This window comes from Fukomys damarensis, unplaced genomic scaffold (assembly GCF_012274545.1).
Source record: "Fukomys damarensis isolate Sample0158 unplaced genomic scaffold, DMR_v1.0_HiC HiC_scaffold_5, whole genome shotgun sequence".
In the NCBI taxonomy this organism is placed as follows: Eukaryota; Metazoa; Chordata; class Mammalia; order Rodentia; family Bathyergidae; genus Fukomys; species Fukomys damarensis.
Window position 1 is genome coordinate 57,952,047 of NW_022900917.1, and position 19,691 is coordinate 57,971,737.

Sequence of the window (19,691 nt, forward strand, 5' to 3'; positions counted from 1 at the left end):
AAAAAAAAAAACAAAAAAAAGAGAGAAGAGTAATACCCAGAAAACAGCAAAATTCTGTTGCTGTTGTGGTACCTGGCACCATTTTTTTATTAGCATCTTTTTTTTTTTATTAGCATGAACCCCATGACTCAGACATTGGGCTTCAAGGCCTAGACTGAGTTCCCCAACCTTCTGAACTCCACACCATTCTAGTACAGGTTTCCTGTGCCCTTTATTTAAAGATATTCAATGTTGGGACCTCAGAAAAATACCCTCTATGAACACTTCTGCCTCTGCAGAGTGGGTCCAAAGACTGGCTCAATCAGGAGGTCTGAGATTATGCACGGGGCGGGTGTTCAGGGGTGCCCAGGCAGCCCTCCTGGTGCTGGAGCAATGGTGGCTGCCAGTGGGGGAAGGCAAGGCTATCTTATTAATAAGTCTTTGAATCTACCCAAATGCTGGGATCTCAAGTTCAAAAGTATAAAAAATTTCTGATCAACCACCAAATCTCTGCTTCCTTATGTCATATTTCAGAGTTCCTCAATGGGACAATTCTGTTTTATCTTAAATCTTTCCACTGATTCCACATCTAATTCTTTCTACATATAGCTGCTATAGATTAGAATTGGAATGTCCTCTAAAGTCCAATGTGTCAAATGCTTGGTCTTATGTTGGTGTTACTAGAAAGTGGTAAAAACTGTTAGAAGGTGAGGTCTAGTGGAGAATTTTGGGTAATTGGGAGCACGCTTTCAGTGGAGATTGTGAGATGTTGGTCTCTTATGTGCTGCTTTGCCCCTGGCCCAAAAGCAAAATGGCAACTGACTAGTGGCTATAACCCCCAGAGTTGTAATATAAAACAAACCTTGTCTCATTTAAAGTTATTTTGGGTATTTAGTTAAAGTAATGGAAAACTAACACAGTATCTTATACAGTCATCCTTCTGTTTCCATAGGATACACATCTTTGAAATCAACTACAAGTCAATAACATGAGAGACAAATATCTTTACTGGACAAACGCATACTTGTTTTCTTGTCATCATTCTCTAAGTAATACAGTACAGCAATCATTTATGTAGTTTCACTCTTCATTGAGTATTACAAGTAATCTAGAAATTATGTAATGTCTACAGGGAGATGTATATATTACATGCAAATAGGACACTATTTATAGAAGGGATCTGTGCATCTATGCATTATAGTATCATGCAAATAGAACACTATTTATAGAAGGGATCTGTGCATCTATGCATTATAGTATCTGCAGGGATCCTAAAATAAATCCTCTATATCAAGTGACACAAAATTACTTTCCCTTTTATGCCCTATGTACTATTCAATGCTCTTCTTATGCTTCACATTCAAATATTAATTAAATATGAATCAATATCAGTTTGTATTTATTTCTACTCTATTTCATTGTGTTGGAGAAAACCACATATAACTGCACTGTTTTGAATCACAATAAATTAATCTTAAATATCAGCGAGATCCTCAAATAATTTAGACAGTTTTTCTTAGGTAGGAGGAAATGTAAGTATTCTCAAGCTAGTAGAAACATTTTCCTCGGTGAGATGATTGCTGCTAAGGGGTCAATGAAAGCACAAGCCAAAACATGACTACGGCTCAGCAGTGAAGATGGAAGGATAAGAGCTCTCTCTCCTCCTCACTGTGATGGCTCTTTCAAGTGTGTTCCTCTCTCTTTAGAGCAACAGTTCTCTTCCTCTTCCTGGGTGGCATTGTTGTCTACATTTCTGAAACTCTGCTAAAGTTTTCTTGGTCATTACCTGTGATTGTCCAATAGTCTTGCACTATAGAGAATATTGCTATTTTTTGCATATTTTCCCATGAGTTTGTATGAATGCTTTCTGGATGCCAAACTCTTTTAGGAGCTGGGTTGTAACACTAAACTAAACATTTAAGGACACTGCTAATGAGAAGATTACACACCAGCAGGGAAGTCATGCATTAAAGTTAATAAATAAGCACATCGACTGTTGACTTTGGAAAAAGTTATCCCAATTTACTGTGTTGAGTTGGCATTGTACAGAAATTAACAGCCATATTGGTCTAGCAATGTTAATTTTTTTTCCATTTCTATAGGGGTAATGCACTGTATTAAATATGTAAGGTCATATCTACGTGGGTTTGATTATCAAAACTAAAAACTATTCTCTAAATAATGAAAAAAAAATATAAGACTATAAGAGCAAGAAGCAACTTAAATATGTTCAAGGACCATTTTCATCTTCAGAATTAAGGATTATTTTAATTTTGCATCATTGCCTTTTCTCTTTTACTTTCCTTTTTAGTTTTATTTTAGAATTCCCTATTTTTAATGTTCATATAGAGATTTCTTTAACTGAAATACTGAGTAGATTCTCTGGTGTGAAGAACAAAAATAGTACACAAGATCCTAATGAGATAATTAATAATGTGAAATAGGAAGAAAATGGCTAAAGGTATAGGGAAAGTGGGAAGGGTGGGGGAAAGGTAATAAGGGAGAAGAAAAAATATGAGAAAATGACAAAATGGAAATAAAGTGTTTGTAAATGGGGAAGTGAGGAGAGGGTGAAGGGAGGGCAGAGACAAGGGGAAAAAATGAGAATCAAGACCTGTCGTGTAAAGGTACAGGATCCCAATAATTAATATAATTGTATTGTATACCTAGACTGTACCAATAAACTCAATAAAAATTAAAATAAATAAATAAATAAGCACATTGAATGAAATTATGTATGTCTATGACATACTGAGGCTGATATATCTCTATCTATCTATCTATCTATCATCTATGTATAGAGAGAGAGAAAGAGAGAAAGAAATAGATAAATAGATGATAGAAATGGAGGTACATGTCTACATCCTGGCAGAGATGTGGGCAGGAGAGTAGTTAGGGTGTTTTCTGGTAAGGTAGACTAGAGATGGGGAGATGGTACTGCCTCTGCCTCGGCAGATACCGGTGCAGGAGTTGGATGGGTGCAGATTCTGGCTCTCTTTTGAAGCTAACCATGTGAATATGGGATGTTGGAGAAAGAAAGAAGTCAAGGATCTTGTCAAAGTTCTTGGCTAAGCATTTAAAAGGAAATGCAGTCATCAGCAGAACTGGAGAGACTGTGGGTAAAATGTGTCACACAGAGGAAAAATCAGGATTACAGATTTGTGTATGATAAGTCTGCAGTGTCTAAAATATAGCCAAGAAGGATGAGGAGCAGGCAGTGAGGGCTCAGAACACGAGACAAGGGACTGGGCTAGTCATGTACTATGGGTGTTATTGGCATCTGTAAGTGTTCAAAGCCTCAATACCGGATGGTGTTGGGTGTGGGTAGAAAAGAGAACTTGGGACCCAGCCCTGCATTCCAGCATAATATGTTGGGTAAAACAGAAGGAAGTGGCAAAGAGATCACAGAAGAAAAGACTGTTAAAGTAGTACATGATCTAAAAGAGTGTGGAAGCCAATGAAGAAAGTATTATGAGGAGATGATTGTTACTAACTAGGTCAAATACTGTTGAAAAGTGAAGGAGCAGACTAAAAATGGAATGTTCTCTTTAGCACTGGTGATAAAAATGCACTGATGTTTCTTCTTGCTCTAGTGACAATTTAAAATGTCTTCCCATGGACTTATTTCACATATTTTGCTTGCATTTCATAATTGGCTTTGCCTTTGACTTTAAGGAGAAAATTGAGAGCAAGTTCTAAGGAACATCACACAGATTTTCCTTGTGACTAAGGGATGGTGATGAAGTGGTATCCACTTCCCTCATCATTCATTTCTGCACATTTCTCTGCGATACTCTTTACTTCCTCTTTTTCAGATCATTTGAAGTACATAGTGTTTACATTCCTTGTGGGGAGTTGATACATACATCTTAATTACTTTTTATTGTGACATTTTCCCAAGAATAGTTTCAATACCATCCAAATCTTTGTTCCTCTGAGGGCCTTCCTCAGTTTTCTTCTACTAATTCTTTCCCCTTTCTCTTGGCACATCTCTAAATGTTTTCTACTATTTTGTTTTCCTGAGCTCTGTAATCTCTCTTCCACTTTTGCAGCCTTCAATCTACCTTCCATACAGCAGCGTTATAACTACCAATCTTTGTTTAAAAAATAAACCAGGCTCTGTCGAAGTATTTCTCAGCTTCAGCACTGTTGACATTTTGGGCTTGGTAATGTTGCAGGGCTGGCCTGTGCATTGCAGGTCTTTGAGCTAAAAGTATCTCTGTCCTCTGCTCACTGGAGGATGTAACACCACCACAGTTGTGACAAACACAAATGTCTCCAGGAATTGTCAAATATTCCCCAGAAGGGCAAAATCTTCCTGAGCTGAAATTCATTGCTATAGCTTTACTCTCTCTCTAGCTAACTTCCAAATCTGTTGTTAGGTTCTGCTGGCAATATTTATAAGATAAAAAATTCACCGAGAAATTCCTTTTCTTTGAATCTTGTAACATGTCCAGATATCTTTATGGTAAGGGTCAAACTTCCAAGTTGAATACCTAGAAAATGTGTGATGTGGGTTCTGCCTAGCTTTATCTTCCCAAAGCTCTGCAGGCACTCATGCTTCTGTCCTGGCAGCTACTTACTGTTCTGTAAATTAATCATGTGTTTTCATGCCTCTGTGCTTCAAGTGTATTTATCATCCCCCTTCCTATGCTGCCTTTTCTCTTCTGCAGCTAGGTAAGTAGAGTTTGTCTGTAAAATTACCTAAAGAATCATTTTTTTTTTTAAGCAACATTTCTTTATCTTTAAATGTGATTTAGATCCTCAGCATGCTCCTGGTATCTCTTGAATACCATTATCGTGATGCATATCCTGCTGCACTGTGGTCATTGATTTCTTGTCTTTCACCTGTTACCTGACTAATCTCTGAGAAGGTCAAGGCTCTTGCCTTAGACTTGCTAAGCACTCACTAAATGCTTATTAACGTTTTAATATACTGAAGGATCACAGATGAGTGAAGTCACTTCTGACATGAGCAATCTAACTCAAGCATAGAAAAATGTACTATTTGAAAGTACTGTTTGAACCTAAACAGGTAAGAAAATGGTTTGACTATTAGACACTATGAAAAAACAGACTAAATTTAGAGATGGAAAATTTGGTGAGAAGATAATTAGACTCATAAACAAGGATGGAATCTATAGGCTGACAGTAAATATTGGGAACACTCGGATGCCAGCTAAAAATAGTGGGAAGATATTAACTGATCCTTATAAAGGGGGCTGCCATAGTAGGTATATTTTTCAGGAAGATCTATCAGGTAAGGCAATATAATTAAACCAGAAGGAAGAGATGGGATTTAGGTGGATCACTTATAGCTATTTGTTTAGGGGAAAAAAGAAGAGGGAACTAAGAGATTGAAAAACTTTTCATAGCAATCAGACTATATTGAAGCTGTTTTTAAAGCATGACTTTTCCCCATAACTTCTCTAATTATGACTGAAATAACTTCATGAGTGAAACTCTGTAATATGGTTTTTTATTGGCTTTAACTCTTGGAATACAATCCTTTGAGGATAAATTTTAGAATACACTATTATTGACTTCAGTTATATGCAAATCAGTTTCGAGAAAGCTATTTTCTTGAACCTAATGTACTATGGTAGTTCAGCCAAACTTTCCTTTAAAATCTGTTAAAATTTTATTGTGTCTGAAATAAAGATCTCAATTCAGATGCTTAATTAATTTCTCAACTGTATGAATAATTTGGTCTAGTAGATCATTCTTACTTGCTATTTGCAATAGAGCTGTAAAATGCATATTTTAATCTCATCTGATGTCTGTGGAAAGTTGTAGTCCTAATGATGCATCTAGCATATGGAATTGCTCTGGCAGATACAGAGGCCAGTCATAGAGATTTCCACACCAGTTGCCCCCTAGTTCCTCTCTGAAATCTAGCTCATGTGCTAGAATTGGTGAGGTCTTCTTATTTCAAACCTTAGATGCATGCTTCAGATTCAGACGTGCTTCACTTTTGTTTTACAGGCACATCAGGCACAGATTCACACAGACAAATACACACAGATTCACACACACTTGTGTGCAATTTCCTAATACCTGGTGTACATTTTTGTGTGTGTGTGATCTCAAGGCTTTGGAGGAAATAAAAATTGCTGCATTTTGCAAAGAGGTTGGAACATTGAATTTATATTCTTTCTTGATTGTTCAGTTAGATACAGATAAATACAGTGTTCTCTCTATCTCTGCTCTCACATTAGAGTGAGGTTGCCAAGGTGATTGTACGGCACAGTGGATTTGTTTTTTATGTGGCTCAGTGAGTTCATGCTGAAAGCTAAATCAATACTGGTGACTTCTCACCCTGAGAATCATTCTCACTCTTTTATTTTTGTTGTCATTCTCTGGCCACATATTCTTCCTCTGCATATTTGAGAGAGCTTAGGAAGATTTTTGTCATTTTGGTGGCCTGATATCTGAGCGTGGCTGTGTAGCTAAACATTTATTCAAGTAAAGATCTGACAAGAAAATCATCAATGCTTACATATGTGGTTCTAAAACATCCCTTTAGAGTAAGATGGGTTTTCTTGAGAAGGCGTAGGGAGAATATGCTAGGTGTCCTCTAGGTTCATCAATTCCTGAAGATTTCATAAATTTCAGTGAGATTAAATCTCAGCACACACTATTACAGATTTCACAAAAGTCAGCCTTGTGTCGAAGTTTGGCATGCTTCTTTGCCAAGGAAATGTGATGCCTTTGTAGAATGTTAAACCAATATCAATTGCAAAAACTTTAATTAGGATTCAAACTCTCATCATATGTTTTATATTATAGATTATGCTGTGAGTTCAATATCTTAGCCTCGTGTGTGCAAAGGAAATGCTTATGAAAAAATAGCAGCTAGGCATTCATTCTTTCAGTGATCAAATCTATATTGAATTCCATCTTTCAAGCCCTATGCTAGGAAATGGGATATGGAAATTAGTTTAAACTCAATATGGTTTCCGTCGTCATACACCTTAGAATCCAGTTAGGGAAGACAGACATGGATCAAGTAATCACTGAAACAAATATGAAACTGCAACACTGCAATGCTGTAAGAGCCAATAAAAAGAGACTTGACAGAGAGCTTAGGGAAGACTTTCTGGAAGAGACAGCATTGTGAAGATCCAAACGTAATAAGAGTTCAAGAGGCAAAATGAGGTGAGAATGGTTCCCAGGCCTGAGAATGCAAGTGTGCAAAGAACCACGTGGGCAAGAGCATGGTAAGAGCAAAAGCCAGCGAGCTGGAGTGGAGAAGAGGAAGGAGGACAGGGAAAAGGGAGGGGGAAAACATTTTCTGAAGAGACCAGATAGGGATTTGGCTTCTGTTAAGGAATTCTGTCTTTATACTTAAAAAATTGAAAACTATGGGGTGGGGATTTAGCTCAGTGGTTCCACCAGCTCCCTTGTGAGTGCAATTCCGAATTTGATCCCAGGTACAAAAAAGAAAAAAAAAATGAAAGCTATTTAAAGGTCTTATGAAATCTTATGAAGGAGCAGATCAATGTAGATGGAGCAGTTGCACAGTTCCTGCATCACAGTGCTTGAGGGCATGGTTAACTCTAACATGGAAATAGTGGACGAAAAACCTAGGATGCAAGAGACATTAAGGAGGCAAAATCAAAAGAAATGAGAGTTAGGTAGCATTGTGGTTTCCATCCTAAATGTCCCCCAAAGCTGGTGTGTTGAAAGCTTGATCCCTAGCTGATGGCACTATTGGGAAGTGGTAGCAACTCCAGGAGGTGCAGCCCACCTGAAGGAAATAATAGGTCATTGGGGGAATGCTTTTGAAGGGTGCATTGAGGCAATAAGTTGATTGCCACAGGTATTTTGTCCCAGAGATGACATAGAACTAACACAGATAGGATCCAGGGAGTGAGGGAAAAGATGAAACCAACACTAGTTTTCTGAGTTGCACAAATGTACACGAACTGGTACTATTAATGGAGATGGCAGCAGCGGAAAGGAGCACGTGTAGTGGAGGACCATGATAGAATGGATTTCAGACATGTTGAGTTTGAGGTACCTTTGAGATATATGGATAATATTTAAGAAGTTTTTGGGTACACAAATCTAGATCTTTAGAGGCAAGATATAACTTAGCTCTGTAAGCCCTCTGTACAGAGATACTAATTAAAACTATAAGTGTAGATGAATTCACTAGGTAGGTTGTGCATTAGTAAACATAAAGTAACAATGGTGATAACTTCTTGCCTTCTGTATCTGAAGAAAGAGCTAGCAATCCATTTTATGTCTACATTTTTCAAAGAAATTGAAATAGACTTAAAATCCTTTCAAACAATCATTCATATTTATCCACCTGTAATAGATGTCCAAAAATGTCAGGATTGTCAACTATCTTGCAAAAACCCAGGTTTGTAATAGAGGGTAGATGAGCTGTATTATTAAGGCTCAAAAGAGAGTAGAAATCAAAGCCAAACCCTTCTTTATTTGACTGGGATAAAGTCATCACATAAATCAAACACACCTAACTTAAAGCATCTTACTGTTTTGGTTTGATTTAAAAGTTAAAAACAAATTTTGAAAAAAAAATCTGTTAGGAAATTTGTCAAATCTTACAGGCAAAATGCTTTTTAAAGACACCTGTACTATAATAAAATGTAACTCTCTAGGTTGTCTTATTTCCCTGCAAGGAACAAAATCTACTCTTTTCTGCATTTTTCACATTCATTAGTAGTGAATTCAAATACCACTTGATTATCCTTCTGAGTATTTGATTAAGTCCAGCAGAAAGCATGCAAACTACAGGGCTTCTCTAGGTGAATGTAGAATGGGGAGGGGGGTATTTTTCTAAGGAAAAATTGTTGGAATGGGGAATAAAAATACCACTGTGATTAGTAGGTACTCAGTGGGTCATGCATTTCTGGAGAAGAGGTCATGCATTTCTTATGTATTTCTAAATATAAAGTGCTACCAGTAAAATAGTTAAATGTAAAAAGCAATATTTGTCAATGACTTTTAACTACTGTGGAATACAAATCACAAATTCTACTGATATTAAGATATAGTTGTATGATTCACCTTTAACATCACAGCACCTGTGATAGTGGATAAACTATTACACACTATTTTTAACCACCCTTAACTTGCTTCTGTGCCCTGATTTTAGTTGGCTGGACATATCAGATAGTCTCCTAACTAAAAGCTGTCTTCATTCTAGTTGTAATAAGCTCAACACCTATGCAAACTATGGAGTACACACTTGGATTAGTGGTAGTAGGAATGCCAATTAGTTAATGCCAATTGAAAGTGTTTATACTAAACTCAAATTTTTTATGGATAAAATTTTAATGAAGACATTGCTCAAAAGAAGTTTAATAAATAAAATAGTGGAAAATCAAATGCCTGGCTAACTTCTATTCTAGAATACTCATTTAAAATCTTCTGGATTAGCTATTGGTTGGTTAAAAGAGACAGATTGTGACTTTTGTTCTTGTGGCCTGTTAGGTTATTCAAAGACTAGAATGTAGTGTTTTCTTCCAGGTGCGAATGCCATTTTTTAAAAAAGAGAAAGCACTAATGTAGACAAACTGTGAAGCAGCTTTCAGTAGTGCTTGAGAGCAGGAGCTCTGAGGGGCTTATGGCTGGCTTTCCCATTGATTAACCCTATGGCCTTGAGCACTTAACCTCTCCCTGTGGAGGCTCTGTTTTTGTACCTGAGAAAGGCTTTTCTCCTGGGATCCTGAGATCAGGTTTGAAGAGGTCATGTATGCATGCCTTGCATGTCAGCTAGACTATGAGGCTGTTCTCTTTCTGGGAAGAGAGGATGTTTTGCCCAGGTGTTAAGCGAAATTTCTGCAGAAACTGGATCTAGGTACTTCCAGCACTCACAAAATGTATAAAACTGAGTAAGTTAATCTCACTATACCACTTCTTCACAATGGTAGTATTCATAGAGCTTTCCTCAGATTTAAAAATGATCAAATGTATTTAAACACTTAGAACAATAAGCAAATAATAATTTACTTCATGCTAAATTTGAAGCCCTTATCAGTACCTATTCAGATTCCTCATAGAATGTCTATTAGTACTGTACATTGTCAAGCATGTATCGTACACAGAGGTTGAAAGCCAATGATGCCCTGTATTTGACTCAGAAAGAGAAATTTGACCATAGACCTCTCTCCAAATCATTCTTCACTGCAGTTACAAAACTTTCGTTTTCTCTGTCCCCTTTGATCTACACCATGGACTGCCTTGGAGCCCCTCTCCTATAACTTGAACCTCTTAGGCCTTAACTTCTTCAGTAAGTTCCAGACTAATAAGAAAAGTAGTAGTTTTGTATGTAGGGTAGTGTGTGTATGTGTGTGTGTGTGTTTGTGTGTGTGTGTGTGTGTGCACGCATGTGCACATGAATACACGAGGATGTGTATTTCAGAGTAATAAAGAAAATTATTTTATGCATAAAGTAAGGCAATTACTAAGGCAACAGTGCCACTATTGTAGCTCTTGTAATGAATAAGACCTTTGGGAAGAAAACATGTTATCACTGGTTAGGATGATAACATTCAGAGGGCAAGAGGGTGCATACTGATTTGGGGGATCTGACTGAAGATAGTTTGAAATCATCATCCTTTTTATTCTATTGTAATTAGTATTTTTTTCATATTACCTGAATTAATCTTCCTATCATACTGATTTCATAAGAAGAAGCCCTAGGAATGAAATAGAAATATTCTTTTTTTCTTTAAACCTTTTTATTTTCTCCAAAAGTATTTCTAATCATGACTAGATCAATATGTTGTAGACACACAGACAGCTATAAAACTTCTTTTATCTGTGTGCCCTTACTCCAAGACAGTTAACCTGCCAAAGCTAAAGCCAAGTGCTGTATACTGTGTCTCCCATGAGGACCATCATGCTCTCCTCAGTTCAGAATGAAACTCGGCTGGTTCCTTTGCATGGGTACTTTGTGTTCCAGTGCTTTCCACAGGGGAGTTATGGCAGACTATTGTATATGGCTATTGGTTTCACTGAGATGATTTGAAAAGCTGAGACTGGAAGCTAGGTTCAGGGTATACATTTAAATTTCTTGGGGGAGGCTGTATCCTTATCCATGGATCCTGCTGCTTATTAGCAAGATCTGCTTTTCAAAGTTCTTCTGTGCACTTTGTTTGGAAGTATATTTCTCCATTGCATCACAGCATATCTTAGGGACATGCAAACTTTTTGTCTTTGGTTGCACAGACTTTATGAGAACACTTCTGAAATAGCAACTTCATGAAAATCTCGTGGGTCAGTTGTGTAGCTGGTATATGGAGGACTGAAAATGCCTCGTTTTGCATAGGTTATATAGATTTACCCTCTTCTGGTGTTATAATTAATTAATTTAAAATACAATTGAGTGTTGCCTAACATCATTTCTGTCAGTGATGGATCGTACATAAAACAATAGCCCCATAAATCTATAGTGGAGCTGATACATTCCTGTCACTAGTAATGTTGCAGCTGTTGTAATGTAGCGCAGTGTAGTAATGATGCTCGTATAAACCTACTGCACCTATGGAAGTGTAGCACATATAATTATGTGAAGTACATGAGTACATGGTATTTGATAAGGATAACAAATTAATGCAATGTTGGTTTATGTGTTTACCATACATGTGGTTATTTTAGAGTATTCTCTTTCCACTTATAAAAATGTATATTCTAAAATAGTCTACCTTGTTATGCTGGCAACAGCCTCATCCCTTTCACATTTGCATTAGGAGGCTACATTGGGCGATTGGCCTAGACGATCTACCTTTGTGCTAATGTGTCTACAACAAAATTGCCTAATTACACACGTCTCGGAAATGGCCCCTATTGTTAAGAAACTCATAATGTCTTAATCTCTTGCATCAAACATGCCATTTTGCATTATCCAGGGAGGAAAATTCTCCCTACTTTGAAATACTAATGAAATATGTAGTCACTTTTTTCCACATTAAGTTTATTGGCACATTTAAAGCAAACAGTACTTGCATTTATCACTGGGCTCTTGTACCTTTACATGGTATATCTTGGTTCTTGTTTTTTCTCCATATCACTGCCCTCCCTTCAACCCCTTCACCCATTTCCCTTATTTTCTTTCCCTTCTTGTTCCCACTTCCCCTTTAGCCATTTTCTTCCTATTTCATACTCCAAATTATTCCATTTGAACCTATTTAAACTTTTAGTTTTTCACACCAGAGAAACTATTCTGTATTTACTCAAGTGTGTCATTTTTATTTTGCTTAAGAGGATAGCCTCAATGTGCATACATTTCTCTATAAGTATTTCTAGTTTCTCATTCTTTATGGCTGAGTAGTACTCCATTTTATAGAAAAACCACATCTTCTTTATCCAGTCTCCAGTTGATGGGCATTTGGGATGTTTACAAGTTTTTTTTTCCTCATTGAGTTTATTGGTACATTTTAGTTATACAGTACAGTTACATTTGTCATTGGTATCTTGTACCTTTACAGGACAGGACTTAGTTCTCACTTTTCCCCCTTATCCCTGTCCTCTTTTCACCCCCTCCTCCCCTCCTATTTACAAATACTTTATTTCCATTTTCTTTCATTTTTTCATGTTTTTTTCTTTGCTGCTATAAACATGGGTGCATGTATATCACTTTGGTATGATTTTTAAAATTCTTTTGGAAACATACCCAGCAGAGGGATATATGGGTCAAATGGAACCTCTAATCCTAGTTCTTTGAGGTATCTCCATATTGATTTCCACAGTCTGTACTACCACTAACAATGGGGAAGGGTTCCTTTCTAGCCACACACCCACCAGCATTTGTTATTGATTGATTCCTTGATAGCAGCCATTCTTTCTGGGGTAAAGTGGAATCTCAGTGTTGTTTTCATCTGCATTTCTCAAATGACCAGTGATATTGAACATTTTGTCATATTTATTTTCTGCTTTTATTTTTTTGTCTGAGTAATGTCTGTTCATTTCAAATGTCCATTTTTGAATCAGGTCTTTGTATTGGGGGGAGGGTCTGATTTTTTTGAGTTCTTTTTATATTCTAGTCCTTTGTCTGAGGAGTAGGTGGTAAAAGTTTTTTCCCACATTGTAGGTTGTCTCTTAGCTCTATTGGTGATTTCTCTTGCACTGCAGAATCTTTTTAACTTTTTTTGTTTCTTGTTTTTTATTTTATTTTTTGATACCAGGGATCAAATTTAAGACCCTGTGCTTGTGAGGCAGATGGTGGCATCACTGAGCTAAATCCCCATCCTGCAAAAACTTTTTAATACAATGTGCTCTCAGTTGTTTATTCTTTGGCAAGTACTCATGATGTGGAGTATTTGTTCATAAAGTCTTCTCCTATGACAATGTCTTTATTGCTTTTATTTCTTTCTCTCATCTAATTTCTGTGGCTAATGTTTCTAGAACTATATTGAACAGGAATGGTGATGGTGGACATCCTTGTCTTATTCCTGATTTTACTGTGAAGGTTTTTGGTTTTGACAGGTAGAATGATATTGGCTGTTGGTTTTTCATAGATAGCCTTTGTGAGGTTGAGACAAAGACTATCTATTCCAATTTTCTGCAGAGTTTTTATCATGAATGGGTGTTGAATTTTGTTGAGTGCTTTTCCTGCATCTATCGAGATGATTGTATGGTTTTTGTTCTTAATTCTGTTAATATAGTGTATTACATTTATTGGTTTATGTATGTTTAACCATCCTTGCATCCCTGGGATAAAACTGACTTGGTCAGCATGTAATGTTGATGATCTTCTGTATTCTGTTTGCCATTATATTATTGAGTTTTTTTCCATCTATATTCTTTAGGGAGATTGGCCTGTAGTTCTCTTTTTTGGTTGGGTCTTTCCCTGGTTTTGGAATCAAAGTAACACTTACTTGGAGGAAGCAATTTGGAAGCATTGTTTCCCTTTCAATGTCATTAAAGAGTTTAAAGAGTAGTGGCAATATTTCTTCTATAAAGGTTTTGAAGAATTCAGCAGTGAAGCCATCAGGGCCTGCTATTTTCTTTGTTGATAATGTTTTAATTACATTTCAATTTCACTGATTGTAATTGGGGTGCTTAGACTTTTTATATGTTCTCCATTCAACTTTGGAAGTTTGTATGTTTCTAGGAATCTGTCCATTTCTTCTGTATTTTCCATTTTATTAGAGTACATGTTTTCCAAGTAGGTACTGATGATCCTCTGGATTTCTGGTAGATCTGTTGTGATTTCACCTTTTTCATTCCTAATTGCAAGAATTTAAGCCCTTTGTTTCCTTTTTTTGATAAGGTTGACTAAGGGTTTATCAATTTTATTTATTCTTTTGAAAAACCAACTCTTTGATTCAATGATTTTTTTTGCTCTGATCTTTATAATTTCCTCCCTTGTATGACTTTCAGTTTGTCTTGCTCTTTTTTTTCTAGGAGCTTAAGATTAAGCATTAGGTTATTTATTTGAGCTCACTCTGTTTTTCTAGTATGGGCATTCACTGCTATGAATTTCCCTCATAGAACTACTTTCATTATGCCCCATAGATTCCTGTATGTTGTATTGACATTATCATTTAATTGTAGAAACTAATTTGTTCTTTAATTTCCTCTGTGACCCAGTGGTTGTTCTTCAGGGTATTATTTAATTTCCATGTGTTTGTGAAGTTCTTGCAGTTTCTTAGGTTATTCATCTCCAGTTTAATTACACTATGTTCTGATAATATACAGGGGATAACTTCAATTCCTTTGCATTTACTTGATCATGTTCTATGAGCTAGCATGTGGTCTATTTTGGTGAAAGACCCATGTGCAGCTAAAAAGAATGTATATTTTGATTTTGTGGAGTGGAATACTCTGTAGACTTCCACAAAGTCCGTTTGTCCTGAGACTTGGTTCAGTTCTGTTATTTTATTGTTGATTTTTTGCCTAGATGATCTGTCTATTTGTGTCAGTGGAATATTGAGGTCCCCCACTACAATTGTATTAGTGCTTATTTCATTTTTCTTATCCATTAATATTTGTTTTGTATAGTTGGGGGCACTAGTATTTGGAGCATATATATTTATGATTGTCATTTCTTCCTCTTGTATTTTTCCCTTTTTCTAGGATGTAGTGGACTTCTTTGACTCTTTTAATTAGTTTTGGTTTGAAATCTCTTCTGTCTGCAAATAAAGTAGTTAAACCCACTTTTTTCTGGGCTCCTGTTGCATGGAGAACTGTTTTCCATCCTTTTGCTCTCAGTCTATGATTTCTGTGTGTGTGTGTGTGTGTGTGTGTATTAAGTGGGTTTCTTGTATACAGCATATTGTTGTATTTTGCTTTTTAATCCATTCTGCCAGGCTGTTTGGTTGGTGAATTTAGGCCATTAATATTGATGGATATAACTGTTATGTATTGACTTTTCATTGTCAAGTTATTTTTCTGTTGTTTCTTTTATGTTTTTTTATTTTTCCCCAACTCCCTTTAACTTATTGCCTTGCCTGTGTTTTTGCTCTGTTGGCCCTTATGGAGTTGTGGTCTTGGTTTTCTTTTTCCAGGATATTGTTTAGAACTGTTTGGAGTGCTGGTTTGGTGTTAATGAAATTACTCAAGTATTCTTTGTCATGGAAAATAATTCCTGTTTTGAATTTATCCAGAGCCTCATTTATTTTTTATTTATTTATTTTTTTTACTTCCTGTGTTAACAGCTCAGGGTGTACAGATGTTTGACAGTCAGACTTCTTCACCTCATTCCCCCAAGGTCTTTAGTTTTTCTGTCTCTAATATCTCTGAGGCAAACTCATTTTCATTATTCCAGGGCGGAAAACTGATTAGATCAATCACAACACCATAGCCCAAGTGATACCATCAGCAACACAATATCATCAAGCACAGCTTAGAAAATGACAATTTGTGATAGTTATTAATCTATCACCTTTAACCATGTGAATGAAATAAAAATTGAGAACCAGCCCCATATATGTTTATAATGAACAAACTCTTCAATATAGCAACTTTACTCTTCAGGATGGAAATTTAAAAGGAGTTCTGGAGGGAGGAATAGATAGGATAGAGAAAGGTTAGAAGTGAAGTCAGAGGACAAAGGAAGATCACATAAACTCTAGGAAGCTGTTGAAGAGATGAGAAGATAGAACAAAATATTCCCAGGAACAGAAAAAACTAACAGCAATAGGGAGGCTAGAGACTGTAATCACTTTCTGTTAAATCTAATGGCAACTGAGAGAAGGAAAAAGAGAAGAAAGTGAAAAGAATGAAAGTAAATTCAAATTAGGATAGGAACAAGAACAGAAAAGGGAGAATGATGGAGATCAAGGTGGGGGGAGAGAACAGAAAAGAAAAAGATGATTTAAAAAAGGAACAAGAAATTGAGAAAAGAAAAAGACAGATAAAATATTTTAAATAATTAAAGATTAGTGAAAAATTAAAAAGTACCAATAGAAATAGAGGGCCTTCTTCAGGGTATGCCTCTGTTGACACAATAGACAGTGTGGGCAGGATTAGTCTCAGCAAGCCAGCAGCTGTCCCCTGAGGTTCAGGCTGATTTCTGGCTGCAAGTCCCAAATTGAGATTTCTGCTCTCCTGCTGGGTTGAACTCCACAAGGTTCTACTGCATGTTCCAACTGTCTTTCCCCTGAAGTTAGACCAGGTTCCAATATGGTGTGCTTGTCCCTCCAACTTACCACTATGGTGGTCTGGTGTGCCTGTATGGCAGATTTTCTTCACTTTTCCAGTGGGCTTCAATTTTCATCTAGGAGTCTCAGAGAGGCCTTTGTTCTCTTGTTCACAGGGGACAGGGCACAATCACTCCCCTAGTGGTGCCTTAGCGGTGGCTCCAGGTCAAAGGGGTATGCCCACCGGAGAGTGATGGCCAAGCTCCTCAGGTGCCAGGCAATGCTAATGTGTTTTACAGACACAATCACTCCCCTAGTGGTGCCTTAGTGGTGGCTCCAGGTCAAAGGGGCATGCCCACCGGAGAGTGATGGCCAAGCTCCTCAGGTGCCAGGCAATGCTAATGTGTTTTACAGTATTTACAATTTAGCTATAACTGTAGCTTCACTTTAAATTTTGAGGAGTAGAAAAGTGACTTCACAGACTATTTTACATCTTTCTACATAGGACATCACCTGAGAAGGAAGTGTATCATGACCTGTTGTGGATGGGATTAGGGTCCCTTTTTGTGCATCAGGTTTTTAGACCCAGGGCTGTGAGAAGCAGAAGAGATTAAAACATCTCTGAGCTCTCAGTTTTTATATCTGATGTGTGATGGATGGAGCCAGCAAAATTCACTATTTCAGCTAAAGCTATTGCTAATTCCTCAAACATTTTATTTTACTCAGCAGCACAAAGAATAACCAACTCAACTTCCTGTTTTCCAGGTATATTCATTCTAATCAACTAGAAACACTACAGTCAGAGACTTTTGGTGAACTTCAGAAATTAGAACGACTGTGAGTATGGAACCTTTTGGTGTTCTTTGGTTCTGCTTTGAGTGTTCTGCTTTGGAACACATCAGACTGCTCTGTGGATCAGATATTTTGCTGCACCTTTATGTTATAATGTAGCTGTTACAATGCAACCTATAGTTTGAAATCAATGGAGAAAATAATCACTCAATTAAAACTAGGGCATAAGAGATGAACAAACATTTCACAAATGAGTTTGAATTAGTTGGAAAGCTTAGGCTGAAACTGCTACAACTGAACGTGCACATCTCCAGCGACTTGTGACCGAGCATCTCCATTTCCTTTTGGTGGTTCAAATGCCTGTGACAAAACTTCATGCATTGCAAATTCAATCCTCAAATTTTATATGTTAGTGGTATTTGAGTGTGGGGACTTTTGGAATTAATTAAGATCAGATAAATTCATAAGGGTAACCCTCCCCAGTAATAGTGGCATTATAATAGTGACTCCTGTAATTTCATCACTATGCTCTCCACCTTATTACGATGCAGAGCAAGGCCTTTTCTGATGGTCAGCAGATGCTGGTTCCCTGCTGTTGAACTTCCTAGCATCTAAAACCATGAACCATATACACTTCTATTTGTTTAAACGTTTATTCTTTATTAGTATATTGTCTCATATATATTTGTTTCAGCAAGAGAAGATGAACTAATAGACATGACAGGAATGTACACATTTATGTACCCAAAGACATGTTCTCAAATATTTACAGCAGCATTTTTTTTCTGATAGGTCCACATCAGATATGAATCTAAATGCATAACAATGAAAATAGATAAAAATGTCATATATTCATAAAATGGAATGCCATGTAATGACTTGCATATAATCAGAAAAATTTTCTGAATAAAATAATCCAAACACTGAAAATTACATGGTTCCAGCTGATTCTTAAAATAAATTGAAATACAAGTAGCAGGAATATACATAGTATTTACAATTCAAGTGAGGTCAACATTGGTGCTTAGGAAGACTTTGGAAACAGGCAGAGGGAGCTTCTGTGGTCCCAGAAATGTTGGGTTTCTTCTACTCTGCCTGGGTGTCATCACACAGCTGTACTCACTCTGGGAAAGGAATTGTACTCTCTACCATGGTGTTTGTCCTTTGACAATGATGCTACACTTCAATGAAACTTAAGTACTTGAACAGTGACACACTGTTGACACTTGGACAACCTCCTTTTGTCTGTTATCCATGAAGCTGCTGTCATTCTCACCAAACAGCAGCACTGAAAATCACAAACATGCAAGGAAAGTTCCTCACACCTAAGGAACTGTGAAAGCCCTGACCATCCTACAGCAGCAATTGCAGGCTTCTTCCTTACAGAAAACACTTCTTTCCATCCACTTAGCAGAGCCTCCTTATCTTGTGATTCATGAATGCCCCAAAGTGAGCAAAAAGAAAGATTTTAGCTTTTGTTTCCTTTCTCCTATTTAAATAGACACATATGTATTCTAACCTAACATTGAAGGTGCATGATACAAATTACATAGAGAAAAAGAGCTTAATAAGGGAAAGCTCACTAGATCAGAACCTCTTCCAAAGACCCAAGATTATGTTTTGTATTTTTAAATTATAGATTGCATTAATTGATTTCCAATCTGGAAGATAATGATTTACCTTACTTATAGTGTCCCTACATACAATAACTATATTAATTTTCAGCCATTGATATATAATTGACCTTGTAATTTTTATTACATTTATTTCATATCTTCTCTTAATTCTTCTTTAAAAATTTTGAAATTACCCAATCCCATATTTTTCTTTTCTTCTTCCCTTTTTATATCTGTGTTCTGTTAAATACATTAATATCTTTACAGTATTTAGAGGTTTAATAGGTTTATTCTATCTGCAACTATAACTAAATTTTCTAATCTTGCCCTTAAATTATATTTAAATATTAATATATACACATTATATGTCTTACATATATTATATATGTGTAATATATATATAATACATAATATATATATGTATATTAAATGCCATGGAGAATTTTAACTAATATATTGCAGATTCCAGAAATGTGCTATGATTATATTTCTTTTCTAAGTATCAGTATTATAAATTTGGCTGCCTAAAATATTTTTTTGCTAAAAGAAAATACATTTTCTTTTTAAAATTAATTTTTTTGATACAATCACTTCTCGGCCTTTTGGCTAAGATCAAGTGTAATTTTGTTTATACATTTAGGATATACAAAATGATAGCATTCATCATATGGAATTATTGCCTGTGTATATTATCTTGATTCTTTTTTTTTTCCATTTCACTCCCATCTCTTCAATTCCTTTCCCC

General features: G+C 36.3%; 1 protein-coding gene across 1 annotated transcript in view; it reads left to right on the forward strand.

The window, feature by feature from the left end:
• Positions 1–19,691, forward strand: part of Pxdnl (peroxidasin like) — a 442,040-nt gene that overhangs the window by 267,813 nt on the left and 154,536 nt on the right. The window contains 1 exon segment of the mRNA XM_033759138.1: positions 17,304–17,375. Within this exon segment, the coding sequence (XP_033615029.1) occupies positions 17,304–17,375 (72 nt within the window).